Genomic DNA, 22,336 nt, shown 5'->3' with positions numbered 1-22,336 from the left:
CCCTTAAACAAACCGTCAGAGGAAATAAAATCACAATAGAAGAAAACTGCCTGTTTCTCTCTGACGCACACGTCTGATAATACTTTAAGACAAAGAGTCAACAATGATCCATAAAGATTCAGAAAAAGAGTTCATTTTCCCCGTTAATGATTAATAATCCTGTGGTTTAATACTAATAAATCTCCTGACCAATCTGATGTGAGGCTCAGCTATTTATCGTTTTTATATTTTTATAAATGTAAATATAAATATATTTTGAGAGCATCAAAACAAACTAAATGCAAACTTTTAAGGTACTGCTCCTCTGAAATTAGGCTATTAAAATTAATTACAAATTGTGTCCAATACGTCACAGGGTCCCACCAAAGTAAGATCTAAAAAAATGCATTCAAGTCCTTTTCTTTTTCTTTTTTTTGCACATGCTTATCACTTAATGATGTTTGTTGAAATCTTGCATTGGGGGCTCGTCCGAGCTCAAGTCCTTTTCCAAGTCCAGGAATCCCTTTTAAAAAAAAAAAAATCAAAATCTGTCTTATTTTGGTGGAAAACTTTCAAAATAAAAGTCTGATCGTTTTTAATTCTGAGACGCTGCTTGTTGTTTTGGAGGGAAACTCTGCAAACATATTTACCGCCGACCTTGGCCCAACATTGAATTCACGCTCGTCTTCAAACTCCACTTTTATTTCTGTACGAGATTCCTGTTCATTCCTCTGTGTGTGTGTGTGTGCGTTGGCGTCAGGTTTCAGTCAGACGCCGTTCCTGGGAAGCTGAGGGAGTCTCGGGAGAGAATAAATACAGAGAGAGAGAGAGAGAGTGAGTGAGAGAGAGGGAAAGTTGGCGAGATGCTGCTGAGTCGTGTCTCTTTGTTCTAAAGCAGATATATCCCCGACTTTATCAAGACTGACAGAACAAACGCACAGGAAACAGCCTCCCATAGGACACATAATCCACACACACACACACACACACACACAGACACACACACACACACACACACACACAAACACACACACACACACTCACACACACACACACAGATGAGAGAGACAGCAAACGCACTAAGACACAGAGGTCTGAAAGCGTCAACACACACACACACACGCACACACACACACACTCGAAGATAGAAATATGTAAGACACACAACTTTGAAAATATGTGTATACTTTTAGAGGACAACAACACACACTTACACATGACATGTAGACGTTTCTATGCTTCCAAACACATCAACAACAAAAAAACAAAACCCTTTAAATATAAAAGTGATGGTCAAGAAGGAGAAAGAAGGAGAAGATTGAATCTGTTATCTGTGTTTCATATTTTACATTGATGATGATGATGATGAAACTCATTATTACTTTTATTAGTTTATTCAATTTTAGGGAACACATTTGTGCCGTGACGACCTTAAAAAGTCAAAACATCTCCGTCTACACAAGCGTTTTAGCATAAACGCAGCAAAGTCATGTGAAGAAAAAAGTGCGGCTGCTACGCTCTTTCTGCTGTTTTATGGACAAAAAAACGTCTGTGTGGCCGTGGAGGTGAACGTGGACATTTGGACTGTTTAGAGCTGCAATGAAAGTGCAAAAAATCCTTCCCTCCTATCTTTCTTCCCATATCTTGTCCTTTTTTCCCTTCCCAATACTTGTCCTTCCTTCCTTCCTTTCCATTTCTTGTCCTTCCTTCCTTTCCATTTCTTGTCCTTCCTTCCTTCCCATGTCTTGTCCTTCCTTCCTTCTTTTCTTCCCATTTCTTGTCCTTCCTTTGTTACCATGTCTTGTCTGTCGTTCGTTCGTTCCTTCCTTCTTTCCTTCCTTCCTTGATTCCTTCCCATGTCTTGTCCACGGGGCCCGAAACTTTACATGGTGCATTAAAAACGCTATTTGGAGCTGATTCGTGTGCAGACTCACCGTTTATTCTTGTACTGCTTCACCCAGTACTTATCATTTTGGATGTGCGTGCCTCTTCAACTTTCTTGTCCTTCCTTTCTTCCTCTGTCTTGACCGACCTTGCTTGCTTCCTTCCTTTTTTCCTTCCTCCTTCCCATGTCTTGTCCTTCCTTCCTTCTTTCCTTCCATGTATTGACCTTCCTTCCTTCCTTCCTTCCTTCCTTCCATCCTTCCCATGTCTTGTCCTTCCTTCCTTCCTTCCCATTTCTTGTCCTTCCTTCCTCCCCCTGTCTTGTCCGACCTTACTTCCTTCCTTCCTCCTTACAGTAAGTGTTGGGACTTTAACAGAATTCACAACAGTAAGAAAGCTGAAAGTGTTCAAAACTCATTTGTTTATTAATCCTTCCTACTCTCTCGCTCTCTCTTTCTCTCTCTGGTTGAGTGAAGGTGGATATTTTGACTGTTAAGCCAATAAACTAAAAAAGCCTCAATAAATGTAATTTTGTTTGTGAGATTTATCTGTGGATCAGTATAGTTTGTGTGCCTTCACATTAACATGACTTGTCTTCATGGGACACGTCAGGAATTTAAGAAGTGTGTGAGCTTGTCCCTTCCCCTCCGATCATCACCTGCACACGCAGAAACATGCAGAACTCCAACAACAGGATGTGAAAACGATACACTCCAAATCACACAAAGACTGACTGAGAGACTGAAAATATAGTAAAGGTAAAAAAACACACACACACACACACACACGCACACACACACTCAGAGTCCCAGAGGACTTCAGCTCTCTGCTCGTATAACAAGCTGCGACAAACGACAAAACGCGACATCAGGACGTCTGACCCAGGAAGCGCTCGACTCAACACACACACACACACACACACACACACACACACACACACACACACACACACACACACACACACACACACACACACACACACACACACACACACACACACACACACACACACACACACACACACACACACACACACACACACACACACACACACAGTACATTCAGCGAGGCAGCGGCAGAGCTCTGCAGGTCTCTGGAGAGACGAAAAAGGGTCTACAAAGACAGAAAGGAAAGTGTGTGTGTGTGTGTGTGTGTGTGTGTGAGCGAGAGAGACAGATTTTTCTGAGCTGCAGGACTTTTCTTTTGTGGGATAAAGAGGGATTTTTGCCATTCCAAAGCATTTTTTAAAAATGTTTGAAGACGTTCTTTCTTCTCTCATCCCTCTTTTCTCAGTCTCTTTTCTTTCTCTCCTTCTGTGTCCACTGTCTCACTCTAAATGTCCAGAGGTCTTAATCTTTGATCTCTTTAGTCATCCATTCTTTCCATGGCTCTCCTTCCTTCCTCTCCATGTCTTGTCCGTTCTTCCTTCCTTCTTTTCTTCCTTCCTCCCCAATGTCTTGTCTTACCTTCCTTTTTTCCTTCCTTCCTTCCCATGTCTTGAGTGTCCATCCTTCCTTCCTTCCTCCCTTCCTCCCCATGTCTTGTCCAGCCTCCATTCCCATGCCTTGTCCTTCCCTTCCTTCCTTCCTTCCTTCCTACTTTACTTCTTTGGTTTATCCACCCTTCTCTCTCTCCTCTTCCTCCCTCCCTCTCTGGATGGAGGGAGCTTGGGAGGGTTAGCAGCACAGCGAGGATTGCAGCAACAATTACATGTGAAATTAGCCTCGCCTCATAGCCTGCAGTGTAATCCCAGCTTTCTGAGGCGTGGCAAAGTCATCTGTCTCTAATTAAAGATTCCCTCTCTCTACCTTCGTACTGTCTCTCTCTTAACGTTCATCTTCTTTCATCTCTCTCTCTCTCTCTCTCTCTCTCTCTCTCTCTCTCTCTCTCTCTCTCTCTCTCTCTCTCTCTCTCTCTCTCTCTCTCTCTCTCTCTCTCTCTCTCTCTCTCTCTCTCTCTCTCTCTCTCTCTCTCTCTCTCTCTCTCTCTCTCTCTCTCTCTCTCTCAGGGTGAGGGTGCTGGAAAGGTGCGTTTCTAAACCTAATTCTCTGCAGGTCACAGTTTTTAGCAGGTAAAACTAATTATTTCCTACTTCTCATTTCATTTCTAATTTGTTTCTTCTTTCCTTTCCTCATGTATTATTTCATCTTTTTGTGTTAATATTTTCCCCCTCTTCTCTTGATTTGTATCCAACAGATTTTGTTAATTAGTTAATATGTAGTACATGAGACCAAGAAGGAAGCAAGAAGGGCCTCCGTTTGTACACGGCAATTTATGGGATTCACAGATTTTTGCAATTTTTGTGTTTGAGAGCAAAAAAAACACCGCAACATAAAATGAAAGGAAACGGACGTTGGAGCTCATCACTTTATTTACCGCATATATTTCAGTCTGACAGATATTAGCATCTATTAGCATCCACAAAGCTAACAAGCTAAAAGCAGAAAACTGTCTGAGCTGCTCTTTTGAATAAAACATTTAGAGACAATCGTCATAAGTGAGTTGAAGTGAAAATGATAATAGCATTGTGACAGCAGTACTGACAATGTATCTACTTTGTTTCAGTTTATTTAACATTTCTTATTTTGATGGCATCTCTCCAGTTCTCGACCATGTGTCAAGAGTTTTTGCACACCGCACCACTGCCATACTGAAGTGTTTATGGGGCATTATTATAGACTGTATAGGAGAGATTTACGTAGCCACTGGGATGTCACCCATTGGTTTGTGGACTACCATTTTGAAGTCATCGTATTTTTGCGCTTTGTTGTGATTTCAATGGCGCTACACTAAGCTAAGATTTTCCACCAGCTCACGGTAGTTATCAAAGGAACTCCTGGGCGAGTAAGAGGGGAGCTCCGGTTGCTGTCGCCTTTCTAAGCAGTGACAAAGAGATGCCTGAAAATCTGCAGTTTCCCATAAGTTACCAGCTAAGGCTGTTACTGGCAAGCTAATGTTAGCTTTTTTTAGCAACACATTTTTAGGTGACCTAAATGTAACAATTAAGTGTGAAGTGAAAACACACTATGAGATGGTCCCAGTCCTGAGACTTTAACACAGACAACATCCAAAAACAAGTTCACTTGTTCTAGTTTAATGTCCACAGTTACCGTGGATACGCATTACTAAACCTCTATCCTGATTGACATTGCTTTAAGTGGAGTCTCCTCCTGCTGGACATTAGAGAGAATGCAGCTTTAAGTGGAGTCTCCCCCTGCTGGACATTAGAGAGAATGTAGCTTTAAGTGGAGTCTCCTCCTGCTGGACATTAGAGAGAATGCAGCTTTAAGTGGAGTCTCCTTCTGCTGGACATTAGAGAGAATGCAGCTTTAAGTGGAGTCTCACCCTGCTGGACATTTGAGAGAATGCAGCTTTAAGTGAAGTCTCCCCCTGCTGGACATTAGAGAGAATGCAGCTTTAAGTGGAGTCTCACCCTGCTGGACATTAGAGAGAATGCAGCTTTAAGTGGAGTCTCCCCCTGCTGGGCATTAGTGAGAATGCAGCTTTAAGGCTCTTGACCACTGACTTCATTTTTTTGACCTGGTAGCAATGTCCATCTTTATTATACAGCCTGTGGGTGTTAAGAGCATTTGAGGTGGACTTCTCTGATTTTTTTTGGTCTTTATTTTTTGATTAATTAAAAAAAAGAAATTCTTTACTTTTCTCAACAATCAATGATCACCAACTTACTGTGAGCGCTGACCTATGATTACTGCAGTACTGTCTGCTTGTAATGATCAAGGAACAAACATCTGTATTTGTCATTCGTGACTTACTTAAAACTGTGGTTTTCTGGGGTGTTTTTTTCCATTTAATCACGCACTGTTTACACTGAAACAGCAGTGTGATATAAAATCATTTGACAGTTACAATGAAGACAAAACGAAGGAAGCACAAGACAGAAAAAACAGATGGCGAGAGAGATCTTAGAGGATATAAGACTTAAGCTGTCTGTGTGTTTGTCAGGCATGACTGGTGTGTGTGTGTGTGTTAGTGTGTGTGTGTGTGTGTGTGTGTGTGTGTGTGTGTGTGTGTGTGTGTGTGTGTGTGTGTGTGTGTGTGTGTGTGTGTGTGTGTGTGTGTGTGTGTGTGTGTGTGTGTGTGTGTGTGTGTGTGTGTGTGTGTGTGTGTGTGTGTGTGCGCGCCCTTACTGCTGCCCTCAGGGTTTAAGATGGAGAGAGACAGAAACACTGACTGTATTTTGTTTCATCTCTCTATACGTGTGTGTGTTTCCATCATACAGAGTTGTGTCTCTGCAGGAGGCTCTCCTCTGCACCAAAACAAGATCACAGGTCAGTTTTTTCACATTTAAAGTTAGTTAAGTTTACATTTTATATGCTTACATCGTCCAGTTGAGGTTCTCGACAAAGAGTTGTTTCCTGTTTCCTATCAAAAGTTGGTTTCTTTGAAGAGAAACTTCATGACCTTTACATTGCTGTTTGCTCATGGGGAAATTATTTCTATGTAAAATCTACCCTTTGTTCCTTTTCAAGAAAATGATCTGTGACCTTGTCATACCAACTAGGCGTCTTTTCCAGGGATTTGACCAGTGTCCTCTCAATGGCAGCAGAGCTAGGCTGCTTAAACGGCCTTGGCCCAGCTGGAGCTGCTGCGCCAGGCAACTGTGAAGTGTGACCACCAGTGAGTGTGAGTAATCATGACGGGGGAAGAAGCTCCACAGCTGCTGCTGCTCGTTCGGGACATAAACTGCAGAGTGACAGAACAGAGTCACCAAACACAACGCTATTCGTTTTTAACAAAGACAAAGTCTCTGGGGATCGGTAAAGTCTCCGGATCAGTTCAGAACAACAGAATGAAAAACTTGGAAAAAGCTCCGGTGGATGTTTATTCTTCAAGATCGCTGATTTGCTCGTTTAGCTGTCAATCAAAAAAGGATTCCGCCTCAGACAGCTCATCCAATCATCATGCAAAAGCCGAGCGTCCGGGCCAGCCCACTGTCCCATGGACCCCCAGAGACGCTGAGCGTCCGATGGGCAGGACAAAGCCCAGCATTTATCCAATGAGCGTCTAGTTTTGCTGCAGTGGAACAACCCGCTCTACGCTTCCCCATTGAAGTCAGTAGAAGCTGAGCGTCCGACTGTGTGAGAAGGAAGTTGCTCCGGTTACCTGTGATAAGGAGCTGATTCTGAACAGAAGACGAAGGCTTTCTAGCGCGTATTTAGTCAATGAAATGTACACACAGCACTACATAGTTCACCACTTTTTTTTTGGTGACATTTTAGGGGAAGCTAAGCTTCCCTTGCAGTCTTAGAGGAATCGCCACCTTTAATTAAAATGGAAGATGTCAAAAGAAGTCTACAAAAGAAGACGATGACAAAAATTGCAAGAAGGGACACAATGAATCCACTGTTGATGACAAAGTGGATTGATGTGTGAGCTGTCAATCTGCAAACAGGAATGTTTACATTGCGCTCATAGTTCATGTGGTGCATCTAAATGACTTAATCACTGCATTAAACATCAGATACCAATAGGTTTTTAGATTTGACCAAACATCACAAAACTGACCTTTTCAAGAAGGTACAAAAGTCATGGGGGGAGTTTCTTGGAGTATGCATGGCTGCATGTGAACGGGAATATTAGTGGAGAATTTATTTTCATGATTAGCTTGTCTTTTTCAGAATAAACGGAAAATGTTATGCATGTGGCTGGTTGACGACAAAACTGTACTACTTTTTTATTTATGTATTAATCTTTGAACATCGACCACCTTGTCAGACTGAGCAATAGAGAGGAGAACACTGTTATCTGCCGTTGATACCAGTCTGGTTCAGAGAGTTGAACTGTGTTTATCTGGAGAAATAAAGTTGCATTTGTATTGTTTTCTCTCTGTGTATCAGTTTCTCTGTGTGTTTAAGTGTTAATCACTTCAGGGTCTCTCCTTCTGGTTTGGACCAGAGATTACCAGACAACCAGTGAAAACACACACTGTGTTTCTGTGTGTGTGTGTGCGTGTGTGTGTGTGTGGGGCTCAAACAGAGCTCCTCTGTCGCACCAACACTGATTGGTTTTGGAAAGCCAGTTAATGAGCAGGTGTGTGTGTGTGTGTGTGTGTGTGTGTGTGTGTGTGTGTGTGTGTGGGCAGCCCAGCGCTCCATCAGAGCACCATGGGCTATTTGAAATGAGAATTTAGCGGCAGGGACACACACACACACACACACACACACACACACACACACACACACACACACACACACACACACACACACACACACACACACACACACACACACACACACACACACACACACACACACACACACACACACACACACACACACACACACACACAGACTGATAGCCACTGTAATTAGTTGGACTCCACTGGAAGCAGCCACAGGGATACGATAGAGAAAGACATCTGTGATGACTTAATGCAATGAAATGTGTTTTAATTTTTACATTTTTTTTTATTCGTCCCAAAGCAGCCATGTGTTCTGAATCCCACTCTCTGTCACCAGCATCCTTCTTTCACATCTCGAAATGAACAAGATGGAGGAAGCAGCTCTGTGTGGAAATGCTAACATGCTAAGCAGCTAGCACGTCCACCTTACAGCCAAAACACAGGATGCTAGGATGTGCAGCATGCGCTACGAAATTGAATTACTTTTTTTTTAAACAGGCCTGTATATGAGTTACTTTCACACCACGTATGCACAGCACTTATTTAAGAATAAAATATGTCACGTTTAAAGCTGGTTCGCCTGTTGCTTAAATGATTTCCTATGATGAAGAACACCAAATGCCAGGAGTTGAGTTTTTCATTAAAATTCAATTATGACTGGTGTGTTAACTGCATGCCAAATAATCAGAGCTCACAGAGCCAATTTGCCTTGGAAGTTCAGGCTACACCTAGCCGGTTGCTGACAAGCAGTTCATTTTTATTTGTAGTACCAAATCATGACAAAAGTTAACTCAAGACACTTCACATATAGAGTTGGTCTGGACACACTTATTTATGATTTACAGAGACCCAACAATTCCTCCATGAGCAGCAGCAGGTTGCAACACCTATATGCTGTATATATATCCAGCAATCTTGATCACAGTAGCGACAAAAAGCTTCCTTTTAACAGACAGAAACAGCAAACAGACAGGGCTCTATGGTGGACGGATATCTGTCTTGGTTGTCACATTTAAAAGAAAAAATTGTAAGGAATTTTGTTTGTCCTTTTTCAATGGCTTTTTTTTCTCAGTTGAGCTGAAGATAGTCAGGAAACAGTCAGAGGCAGAACGAGAAAGAGAGAGAGAGGGAATGACATGCAATAAAGGGCTGCAGATTGAGATGGTTATTTCTTGAATGGAGCCCGGCGATGTACACACTCTACATAAAACTCACCGTGGCAACATTACAACACTTCCAGCAAACTTCCTGGAAAACAACGAGGGCTAAACAGCATCCCCGATCTGTTTTAACCAAGCCCCAACTCCAGAGATTTCCTGGTTGATCCAATAAGGAAGCACCAAAAACTGCATTTCTCTGAGTGTCCACTAGGAGCAGGTTTCATAATAGAGCAGTTTCTCATTGACCCCCATGTTAAACAGGCCCTTTTCATAGCATCATTAAACCTGTTTAAGGCCTGGGAAAAAAAAAAATTCTAGTCTGTATGTTTAGGTCATATCTCCATGACAACACTGAGGGGGGTGATTTTTTTTTGTACCAGGCTAGTTTTTATTTTATTGGAGGTTGAAGTTTATGAATAATCCGGGGCGTGGCGTATTGAGTGACAGCTAGCCACTGGTCCTCACTTCTCCTCGGAGGTATACGTCAGCCAGATGGACGTATCTCTCTCCCCCCAACGTCACATACATGCCCTTTTTTGGTAAGAGGAAATGAGGCGAAACAAGAGCCGACCTCGACGTAGAGGCTACGTACATTTTTTATACAGTCAATGGTTTTGACAAAATATTCATGTGTTCAGCTCGACTTTAAACAAAACATTTACTGCTGTGTTTGTTTTTTAACAGGTAGCCTATTAGAGTACTACTACTTTAGCGCTTAATACAACAGACACTAAACTTTCCTGCAGTTCTTACAGACATTTGAACTAACCAAAGACAAGTTCATGGGCTCAGGGCAGTGCGCTGCTGCAGAATGGAACAATGTTGTATGAAGAGTGCAAATCAGATGAATGTACTTATTATTAAGGTTCAAATCTAAAAATGTGTTAGTGGACATACTGTATACTCTGTTTTAAACACTCTATTTGCCCCTATTCTCGCGCTTCACATGGCTTCCCAGGGTGTCACATATCTCCTTTCTGTCTTATGATTGTTTTGTATTGTATTTGCACAGTTTTGTTAAATAAACTGAAGCTGAACTGAACATCAGCTGATTCTGAATCAGAGCATCTCTGCAGTTTTCTTCTGCAGCTCTCCCTCCGGCTGTTTTTCATTTGTAATTTCCCTGATACCAAATGTGTTTCTACACGATAAAGAGACATCAAATGTGTGTGACTGTGCTTTCACTGAGGTTTGTGTGTGTGTGTGTGTGTGTGTGTGTGTGTGTGTGTGTGTGTGTGTGTGTGTGTGTGTGGGCGCATGATGTCCATGCTTTAATGTTTGCATTTTTATTAGCTGTGTGTTTGTGTTCGTTTCTGTGTCTCAGTCAGAATATTACCACGGTCAGTGAGATGCCACACACACACACACACACACACACACACACACACACACACACATACACACACACACTCACAAACGCTACACTTCTGGGAAGTGAGTGTTGGCTCCGCCTCCTGCGGGACTCAGGGCCAGAGCCTTGATCATCAATTGGCTGAACTACAGGGGCCTTGATGTGTGATTGGTTGACAGCAGCTACAAGGTCTGATGCTTGTTTCGTCTCCCTGTGGACCCTCAGCGCACGCACAAACACACACACACACACACCATCTGGTTACATACCAACAATCAGGGAAACACAGATGAATCACAGTGAAGAAAGTGAGAATAAACACGGCACACACATGAAGGGACACACACACAACAAAGGCTGGACGGTCTCTCTCTCTCACACACACACACACACACACACACACAGAGTAATACAATAATGAGAACAAACATGACTGACTGACTTACTAGTCAGTATCTGAAATGATTCTTTTTTTTTTACGCGTCGAAGGTCTGTGGTCATATTTTATGACATCATCACCCTAAGTTATCCCTCTCTAAAATGAAGCCTGACTTTGGAGCATTATTTATCCCCGACCAGCTTGGCACGACAAGATGTGATTGATACCAATGGATTCCTTAGATCATCCAGCTTCATATGACAACAACATCTTCACTTCAGCTTTAAAGCCGAACCTGCTACAGCCTCTTAAAGACAGTAATCCTGTCCAAGATCGATGCACAGGAGGAGGAGAAAAAAGGAAACATAGACAATGGGATGCATCTGCTGAAGAGGGGACGAAGCGTTATAAACATGCCGACGTATGTGGAGCTCGAGCATCGTTGAACTGTTCAGAAGCGGATCCAAAAAAAATGTGGGCCGCCTTCTCTTGTTGGTTTGTTACGATTTTCAGGCAACACATGAAATCGATCTTGCATAGATGGACCGTGCTTCTGCACACTTCAGGTTGGAAAAGAAGTGGAAACAGGAGCTGATACATTTAAAGCTTTTCAGTTAGAAAACATTTGATCTTCAAATGACGTTGTGTCATTTTCCCATGGACACACACACACACACACACACACACACACACACACACACACACACACACACACACACACACACACACACACACACACACACACATCTGTATCAAAACACACACACACACACACACACACACACACACACACTCCTCTCCTCCTCCCTCCCTCCTCTCCAAAGTTGATAAGTGCCTCCATCTAACATCACAATAAACAGTAGAGCCTCGGCCTGCCAAGCCGGCCGGCAGAAACAACTGTCAGCCCAGCTTTCCCTTTTCCGGAGGACACACACACACACAAAGACACAAAAATACACAGGGGAAGACGCACACGTAGACACTCGCTCTTCCTCAGTTGCACGCCCCTGCCCAGACAACACACACACACAAACACACACACACCTCTGTAAAGAACAACTTTTGTTGGGGCCTGGCGTTGCTATGGTTACAGAGTCGAGTCCCCCAAGCATTTCATAGGAGCACAGCGAGGTTCTTTAACGGTAAAAAAAAACCCCACACAAACACACACACACACACACACACACACAAACAAACACACACGCAGGCATGCGGGCATGGTGAGATCTCCCAGCATGCATCTGTCCTAAAGTAGGCGCATGTTCATATGACTGACATAGCATGTGATACTTGAAGACACAGATAACATCTCACAAACAGGGATGTCAAGATATGAGATTAAGATTATTGTCAGAAAAAATATCAAGTTTTTTCAAGAATATTCAAGAGTGAGTTTCTTATTGGACACTGGAAGGAAAATCTAACCTGTCAGTTTCCTTTCTATGTGAATTATTCAGGTTGATCAGGTCCTCATAGAACTGGGGTAACACCCAGGTAACTGCTACATCTCCCCCCAGACTGAGACAGGAAACAGGGAGACGTTGGGAACTCCTTTTTCCCTAAATATTATAACCTTTTTTTCCCCCACAACCTTCCAACTTTTGCTCTCAAAATATTACAACGTTTTTTCTTATTAAAAGTTTTTTGTCTGAATTTTCTGAACTTTTCTCTCAAAATTTTTTGCGACTTTTTTCTACATCTCTCAAAATATAATAATTTTGACTCTCAAAATAAATATAACGTTTTTTTCTCAAAATATAACGACTTTTTCTCTTAAAATATTAAGACTCTTTTTGTCAAACTATTACACATTTTGGGTCACAACCTTCCGACTTTTTTGCTCAAAATATTACCACTTTTGTATCCACTTTTCATTTTCACAGACAAACAATGCAGGAATTAATACACCAAAGATGTTGTAGCTTCTACAATTTTTACGGTAATGAAACTGTGACGTTAAGTAACTGCAGGCAAAAAGAGCGTTGGATAATGTTGTGTTGTGTGTATATATCTCAACAAAAGTTTATACAACATTTAAACATCTGCAGAGTTTACATCAACAGATCAGAAGGTAAAAACAGATATGATTAATACTCTTTGTTTCTGACTAACAGTCCAGAACTCAAAGATATTCAATTTAAATGATATAATCCTGAAAAGAGCAGCAAATGAACCCAGAGAATGTTTGTGTTTTCACTTGAGTAAGTATACTGTGAGTTTGCATGAGAATAAAACTGGGAACAGGACTTTTGTTTTTACAGATTGGTGTCTTGTACGTAAAGGATCGGAGTACATTATAATAAAGGCCCAACAATTAAAAACATATAGAGATATAGAGAAGATAGCAGCTTACAGAGTACGGCCCTGTCTGTGTAACTCTCAGTGGTGGAGAAGGAGAGAAACAGTATAAGAAAGCGACCTTGGACCGGGCGAGAAGACGCTGTCGAGCTCCACATCAATATTTGAACAGGAGAGTTGACACATCAAAAAAAAAAAAAGAGAGAGAGAGAGAAAGAAGGAGAAGAAGAAAAATGCCCAACGATTCCAGAGTCATCTAAAATTCATGCATGCATCATCGCCTACATGAATATTCATACAGAGATGAATATTTAAGTGTGACTCCTATGGAGAAATTAGGTTCATCTTTACACTTATCAATAATTCGCAGGCCAGGTGAGTCTCATCGGCCACTAAATAAATCATGTCTGCGCGCGCACACACACACACACATACACACAAGAAAGAAAAGTTTGGACAAAGAGACAGAGAAAGAACGGTGAAAACAACACAAAGTTACGTGTCGGTTTGGCAGCAGTGCCTTCTGGGTAAGGCGAGAGTAAGATGTCAGCGGTTCGATGCCTAAAACAAGCAGAGTGTGTGTGTGTGTGTGTGTGTGTGTGTGTGTGTGTGTGTGTGTTTGTGTGTGTGTGTGTGTGTGTGTGTGTGTGTGTGTGTGTGTGTGTGTGTGTGTGTGAGAGAGAGCAGCATGACACCTGGTATATTACTGTGTGAAGGTGGATTTTACTCAAAGAGTTTGTCATATTTCACCTCCACAGTCCCCAATGGGGCTGGACTGATTAAACACATTTTATTTTGAATCATAACGCTGTGAAATAGGAGCCAGAACGTGACATTGGCGGTTAAGTATAGTCACTAAAGTTGACGGTTAAGTTTAGTCCCTAAAGATGACGGTTAAGTTTAGTCCCTAAAGATGGCGGTTAAGGGTAGTCACTAAAGGTGGCGGTTGAGTTTAGTCTCTAAAGGTAACTGTTAAGTTTAGTCACTGAAGGTGACGGTTAAGTTTAGACTCTTAAGGTGACGGTTAAGATTAGTCCCTAAAGGTGACTGTTAAATTTAGTCCCTAAAGGACTTGGTTCAGATCAGATAAAGGTGACTGTTAAGTTTAGTCTCTAAAGGTGACTGTTAAGTTTAGTCCCTAACGGACTTGGTTCAGATCAGATAAAGGTGACGGTTAAGTTTAGTCTCTAAAGGTGACGGTTAAGTTTAGTCCCTAAAGGACTTGGTTCAGATCAGATAAAGGTGACTGTTAAGTTTAGTCACTAAAGGACTTGGTTCAGATCAGATAAAGGTAACTGTTAAGTTTAGTCACTAAAGGTGACGGTTAAGTTTAGTCTTTAAAGGTGACTGTTAAGTTTAGTCCCTAAAGGACTTGGTTCAGATCAGATAAAGGTGACGGTTAAGTTTAGTCCCCAAAGGACTTGGTTCAGATCAGATAAAAGGTGGTGATTTGTCTTAGTTCTTCCAGGACATGAACACCGGTCCTCCAGGTCAAAGTCCTGTGTGTTTGGACCCATCCACCACCTCCCCGCTCCTATCTACTCGGATTTTAGTGCTCTGATACTACGTATGTGAAACTTACTGGGAAAAAAAGAACTTAAAACGCAATTTGCTTGTTCAGTGAGCAAGAGCTATATGACACATGCCACCATAACGATGAGGACGCTCCACATCCACAGATCAGCTGCAGACAGGCAGCACATGTTTATCATGACTGTCCACGGTGAACATGTCCAATACCCCGGTTTCTCAAATGCCATGTAAGCACCTTGCCCCAGTTAACAGATCTAGATAAATACTTAAAAAACTGGTTTTGTGTATAAAAAGAAAGTAACTGGAGTATTGGTGCATGTAAACACGTTAACCAGGGTCAGATGGTGTCACCCGTCTGCACATGCCCCTCCCCACTCTGCTGCAGTGGTTTTTGACACGGAAAATAATGAATCAGAAAGCAACGGTCATCTCATCTCATCTTCAACCGCTTATCCGGGCCCGGTCGCTGGGGAAGAAACTCTAGCAGGGGACCCCGAACTTCCCTTTCCCCGGCTACATTAACCAGCTCTAACTCGGGGATTGAGACCGAGACCTCCTCCAAGCTGGACGTGCATGGAACACCTTCCTAGGGACGCACCCAGGGGGCATCCTTACTAGATGCCCGAACCACCTCATCTGGCTCCTTTCAACGCAAAGCAAGCAAGTAACGGTGCCAAAAACAAAAGCAACAACACAAGCTTTACCTTTAAACCGACGGAGGACTTTGCCATGGCAACTAACGTCACTATCAAGAAAACCTGTTTCTGTCGTCATTCTGTCCAAAAGTCATACGTGTTCTCCACACTTTCCCGGTTCCAAGAGATTGAAGCCAAAAAAAATGTGGGCCGCCTTCTCTTATTGGTTCGTTACGATTTTCAGGCGACACGTGAAATCGATCTTGCATAGATGGACGGTGCCTCTGCACACTTCAGGTTGGAAAAGAAGTGGAAACAGGAGCTGATACATTTAAAGCTATTCGGTTAGGAAACGTTTGATCTTCAGTTACATTAACAGAAAAAACAAAAACAGTTGTGTCATTTTCCCATCGACACACACACACACACACACACACACACTCATCGTGTTCTCCACACTTTCCCGGTTTCTCAGAGATTTTGACCAAAGGTCAACATGAAGAAAAAGACGTTTTCAGACCATTTGTACGTTGGCAGAAAGGAAGAGTCACTCCCATCATTCTTCCCCTCTCATGTATAAGGGGAGAACAACTGGCATAACTGATAAAGATCTAAGAATCTCTATAACTTTCTCCATTTGTTGTCCAACAGTTTTTGATTCTCGTTTGCAAGGTTGCAACATTACTAAACCAACACGATGCACAACAGCTGTTGTGCATTTATACAGATAAAGCCAACTGCGTTTCATTCAGCCAACAAGTGGCGCCACCAGTAGCGCTGGAACGTTACGTCTTGTTTGACATTGCATATAGAGTTTTTCTTTTCCAGAACTGGATCAGTCAGATGAGTTAATTAGAATCGGACACATGTCGAATCAGCTCACAGCGGGCCGACTCCTTCATTTGTTTTCATCAAATGCTCTTTAGAAAATGTCATTTTTATAGTGTCTGCAATGCAACAACTATCTTTGAATTCTCTCTGTGTGTGTATGTGTGTCTGTGTGTGTGTGTGTGTACCTGTGTGTGAAGGACAGAAAGGATGATTCAGATCTCTAATCGTAACACATGCTGTTCTTCTTTCTGAATCAGTCATTACACAAACACAGACACACACATACACACACACACGCACACTTTCTGATATGGTTATGAAGGAGGCTATGCCTTGTAATCCCATTCTCCTTGGTAAGGATGAAGACAGGGTGTGTGTGAGTGTGTGTGCGTGCGTGTGTGCGTGCGTGTGTGTGTGTGTGTGTGTGTGTGTTTGTGGTACTGTGGTTTAGGGAGGAGTGAAGGGAGGGACACACACAGGGACAGACAAATTGATGGATGAATGAAATGCAGGAGGTCATCATTAGCTTCAGCTTCCTCTCTGTTTCTACATATTTACACATTAACCATGTTCCAAATCCTTCCCTATCACAGAAGTAGTGCACTATATACGTGTGTGTACGCCATTTTGTAGTGGTGTTCTCCGTGGTTAATTTCATTTACTATATAGTCCACTATAAAATACACACAATGCACAGCTAATTTGAGTGTACATACGATGTACACAACATTGTATTCCCGCATACCACCATGCAATGCGGTCGTGTTTTACCGGAGGAGAAGAAAAAGCAGAAGAGGTGCTAACAGTAGCCAGAGAGCTAACTGCAGTTACCAACAACCGTTATGAACAACTGTTTCAAATGACTGTTACACACAACTGTTACAAATGACTGTTATGAACAACTGTTATGAACAACTGTTACGAACAACTGTTACAAATGACTGTTACGAACAACTGTTCCGAACAACTGTTTCGAACAACTGTTACAAATGACTGTTTCGAACAACTGTTACAAATGACTGTTACAAACAACTATGACGAACAACTGTTACCAACAACTGTTACAAACAACTGTTACAAATGACTGTTACGGACAACTGTTACGAACAACTGTTACAAATGACTGTTACGGACAACTGTTACCAACAACTGTTACGAACAACTGTTCCTCACGGGCTTACTGCTGTTACATGGGCTATTACAGCTCACAATCAGGGCACACATCCGTTGTTAACAAAACCACACTTTAACACCATCGGAATTTCAACTATTTATTTGGGATGTAACATTAAAATTAACATCAACATCAGTACAACCTTTGACCGTCCTCCTGAGTGCAGGTTTGTATCATAAACAGACGTGTATGCTTATTCCCTATATAGTGCACTATTTAAGAAACACTATATAGGGAATAGTGAGTTAGTGAATGAGGGAATGACTTTCGAACACAGCTATTGTGATTAACAGATAATCCGCAGGGCTTCATGATGGAGGCAGAGGTAGCTGATGGGAGATTTGTGACATGACAGTTAAGCCAACCACCTAATTTTCAAGCAGTTAAAAATACCCGATTAGGTGGAGATAGTAAAAATTTAGCCTCAGTACAGTTATCATGAACAGGGAAATGATTTAAAGAAACCAAGACTTTATTAAAAATGTTTATTTCTGCTGTAAAGTTGAGTCTACGGGGATTAAATAATTTTAACATCGATGTGTGTGGGGATTAACTCATTGTAACATTGAGGTCTATGGGGATTAACTCATTTTTAACATGGAGGTCTATGGGGATTAACTCATTGTAACATGGAGGTCTATGGGGATGGGTTCATTTTAACATGGAGGTCTATGGGGATTGGTTCATATAACATGGAGGTCTATGGGGATTGACTCATTTTAACATGGAGGTCTATGGGGATTGATTTATTTTAACATGGAGGTCTATGGTGATTGACCCATTTTAACATGGAGGTCTATGGAGATTAACTTATTTTAACATGGAGGTCTATGGGGTTTGACTCATTTTAACATGGAGGTCTATGGGGATTGACCCAGTTTAACATTGAGGTCTATGGGGATTGACTCATTTTAACATGGGGGTCTATGGGCATTGACTCATTTGAACATAGAGGTCTATGGGGATTGATTCATTTTAACATGGAGGTCTATGGGCATTGACTCATTTGAACATAGAGTACTATGGGGATTGATTCATTTTAACATGGGGGTCTATGGGGATTGACTCTCTTGGAGAACGCCTCAAGTGGCAGTTTGAGGGACTGCAGTTCAGCCCTGAGGTTCTCTTGAATAACATACAGTGACGAACATAATTTTCAGAATTCTGCACCTATCTTTCTGTTTTTAAATGAACAGAACACAGATTATTTCCAGGATATTTGGTCAGTTTAATCGATTTCCAGGAGTTTCCATGACTGGAAAATAGTCTCTAAATGTCCAAGTCTTCCAGGACAAAAGTGAAACCCTGATAGAAATGCTGATACAAGTATGAACCTGAAAGCGAGCATGATAAGGGGCCCTGTAAGTCTGGTGTTAAAGCGCTGTGACAGCGAGGGTTCAGTCAGAGTTTGGATATTTGGATTCAGACAATCGTCTAAGATGGTAAGAGACATCAGCCACATTGGAGGCAGAGAGGAAGAGTCACCAGAGAACACAAAGACTTTCTTTAAAAAGGGTGAAAAAAAAAAGTTTTGTGTATATAAAGAAAAGACTTGCTAGTACGGGTGGGAAATTTTTGTGTGTTGTACGGCTCCTGAGTCACAGCCAGACAGACAGACAAGAGAGCTTGTCTTACCTTGAAGAGGTGATGTCTCTGCTCCTCTGACATCATCAGCTGGTGGCTGTCTGTTACCATGGCGTCCATGTCCATCAGCCAATCCCAGAGCTCCTGGTACTCAGCCTCAAACTCCGGCAGACTGAGGGCAGCGAAAGAGAGAAAGAGGGGAAGATTATTAAGTTGAATTATTGTTGTAATTCAATCTCTCTGTTATTCATATTGTGTTTCCTCCATGTTGTACTTTCTCTTATTGTTTCTTGTAATATTGTAATAATGTTTTGTCCTGCGGCGATGAGAAAAAGGCGTCTTGTTATGTTAATAAAGAATGCGGCTTAAAATGCAAACTGGAACGAAAGAGAGAGACGCTGACGGATAAAGTCGGTCAGAGAGAGGAAGCAGAAAATACAAATAGTGTTTTCAAGCGGCCATTTTGAATTCAAGCTAAACTTCTTTTTTATTTATGTGTTTTACCTCGATTGTTTCTGGCTTTTCTTGTGAAGACAAAACTTCTCAATCCAACACAGGGTACGTCACACAACATGACTCCATGACAAACAGGAGTGTATTGTCAAAGGTTTATTGTAGAGATGAGCCGGATACTCGGCTGAAACGAGTATCCGGTACGAATAAAGCACTTTTGCCGAGTACGAGTAATACGCGTCGACATCGGATTGAATGAAAATCCTCATAGGGTAGCGAACTGTCTGTCACAGCGCCCCACCCCTACACACATGCAGTTCCATGTGTTGCTGTGTCTGACACACACACCAGGTCTGTCTCTCCCTCACTCAGACTTGTGGGACTTTTCCTTTAACTTTTAAGTTCAAACTTTGGTTTGTACTCAGTTATTAACAGCAGAGTTCTGTAAACGTGGGTTCGTTTCAATAAAGGTAGTAGTGGTATAAATATTACAAATGAATTAAGCTGCACACACACACACACACACACACACACACACACACACACACACACACACACACACACACACACACACACACACACACACACACAGAGGAAATAAAAACAACCAAAAAAAATCCCACTAATCATAAAAAAAATGAAAGTTAAAAACAGAAAGTGATAGTTCATTACATTCATGTGTTGTATTCATGTTGTTTGCTTGCTGTCGTGATCAAAACTTTTGATCTGAAGCTCAATGCTGATGCTGTCCTGGGAATAGTTTTTAATAAACAGCAATAAATGGAACGATTTGTGATCAACCATATCAATTGCATGCCTATAAATTACGTACTGGTTAATTGTCCTTTCAAACCAACTCCACCAACTTCCTGGTTAAATCCCGCCCACTCTTCTTCTCTCGTAAGCTCTTTTTTTCCAAGTCTTCTTTTTAGTGGTGGGAGACGATTAAAAAAAGGTATCTAATTAATTAGGGGCTTTCTAAATAATTAATTACATATCAATATTTGACTTAAGAAGAAACCTTATTCAATTTAAATGGATTTTGGTATATGACTTAATTAATGAATACACCCAACAATGAGTTTAAACAACAAATTCTGTTTATTATCAGTGAGCACTAACTTTTTGTCAATTTTTACGTTTTGGTTTATAAAAAATAAAAGAGTGCTTAGTACGGTTTATTCAAGAAAAGTGGAAACCTAACATTGCAAAAAACATTTAGAATAATATCCTTGGCATGAAATAAACAGTTAAACAGAGAGTGCGTTTTCTCCATGTTTTCAAAAACACAGAAACAAAACTGATCCATCATCTAATGACAGTCCATCCCAGGAGCGTTGTCTGTGCTAACGTTAGCTGCAGCATGTTCAGCATTGTCTGTGCTAACATTAGCTGCAGTATGTTCAGCGTTGTCTGTGCTAACGTTAGCTGCAGCATGTTCAATGTTGTCTGTGCTAAAGTTAGCTGCAGCATGTTCAGCATTGTCTGTGCTAAAGTTAGCTACAGTGCGTTGTGCGTTGTCTGTGCTAACATTAGCTGCAGCATGTTAAGAGGCTGAGGAGCTCCAGTAGGAGGTGAATTCTTCCACAGCCGTGCTCTTGTCCAAGTTTCCACTTGGTTTTCTCTTAGAACTCAAATGTCGGCCACTGAACCCAGCAACAGCTCATCATCGGCTTCTCATTGCTTTCTTTTCTCTCGTGTTGTGTCCTGTGCGTCGGTATTACGGGCCGGGTGGGAACTCGTGCAATGAGCAACATTCAGAACTGAGCGCAAAAATAAACTGCGTTTGATTGGGTTATTTTTTTTGTCGAGTTATTTTTTCTGCAATTAAGTAATCGTAATTAACGCGTTTAAGTCCCAGCCCTACTTTTTTTGTGTGAACACTATGAATGTTTTCCAGGAGAGACTGTGAAAACATTTCCCCTCCAAGATTACTGCGTCCCCCACGGCCAGTTTTACACTCCCACTGACTGTTTAGAAGATCTATAAACAATTATTTTTCAGCACAAAACAACACTTGGTTGAATTACACCTTAAATGTTAGAAATAAGAACGGACAACCTGGTCCACAGCAGGACAAAGAGGGGAAACCACATATGTGACCAGAGACTGTATAAAATATGGACAAAGTCTCTGTGACTTCACCCACCTGTCACTCAAAGAGACCAAGCCCTTAATTATGCAGAACTCATTTAAACAAGTCACAAGTTTGACACTATACACCCACCATACAGTTGGCATGAAAAGTGAAATGACTAATTATTAATAAACCAGGCTGTAATCATCCCCACGTTGGTTTCATTTGTCAGCACCGAGGTTGCCGCTTGTTCGTAATTTAAAAAATAGGTTTATTTTATTTCTTTCTCAAGAAAACTTAAAGACAAATCAAATACAACCAAACCAAAACAGCGAGGGGGGGCAGCCAGGATGTATGCCTTTTCTTGTCCTATAATATCACGAGGGGGAACGCGCTGCTGCAACTCAAAATTTACTTTTCAACTGCTCTCATGTAGAAGGGGAAAAATGTGATGACACACACCTGTCATGGTACTAAATTACCTACAGATCAACACATTTTGTTGTTTGCCATATGAATTCATATATTATATTATGTAATTCCTACTGTGTCACAGCCCTTGATTTTGCATGAAAGTGGAACCATCTAGACCACTATCTTGAGTATGTCAGTCCGTCAGTACTGGATGCTTTACAATCAGTACACTAGCACTGTTTGCTCACTTGTGCAGTGCGTACATTTTGGTGGTATGGTAGTAGATTACTGCTTCTTCTTCTACTTCTTAATGGTGGATTGCAGTCGGGTGGAGCATTACCACCTCCTATTGTTGCCCGCCAAATTATCCGCCTGCTGTTTTTCTCACTATGTGGCTATAGTATTGGTGTTGGCACTTCGTCCCTGTGAACGCAATATG

The 22,336-nt window shown here is 41.7% G+C and overlaps 1 protein-coding gene across 1 annotated transcript in view; it reads right to left on the bottom strand.

Annotated features, from left to right (window-relative positions):
- The window catches only part of akap6 (A kinase (PRKA) anchor protein 6), a gene marked incomplete at its 5' end in the record, with an annotated part of 211,246 nt that overhangs the window by 82,278 nt on the left and 106,632 nt on the right, over positions 1–22,336 (bottom strand). The window contains one exon of the mRNA XM_083924631.1: positions 19,005–19,125. Within this exon, the coding sequence (XP_083780757.1) occupies positions 19,005–19,125 (121 nt within the window). The remainder of the gene's footprint in view (positions 1–19,004; positions 19,126–22,336) is intronic.

This window comes from Echiichthys vipera (genome assembly GCF_963691815.1).
Source record: "Echiichthys vipera genome assembly, chromosome: 12".
Classification (NCBI taxonomy): domain Eukaryota; kingdom Metazoa; phylum Chordata; class Actinopteri; order Perciformes; family Trachinidae; genus Echiichthys; species Echiichthys vipera.
The sequence above is the reverse complement of the archived record's forward strand: the minus strand, read 5'-3'. Positions and strand labels throughout refer to the sequence as shown.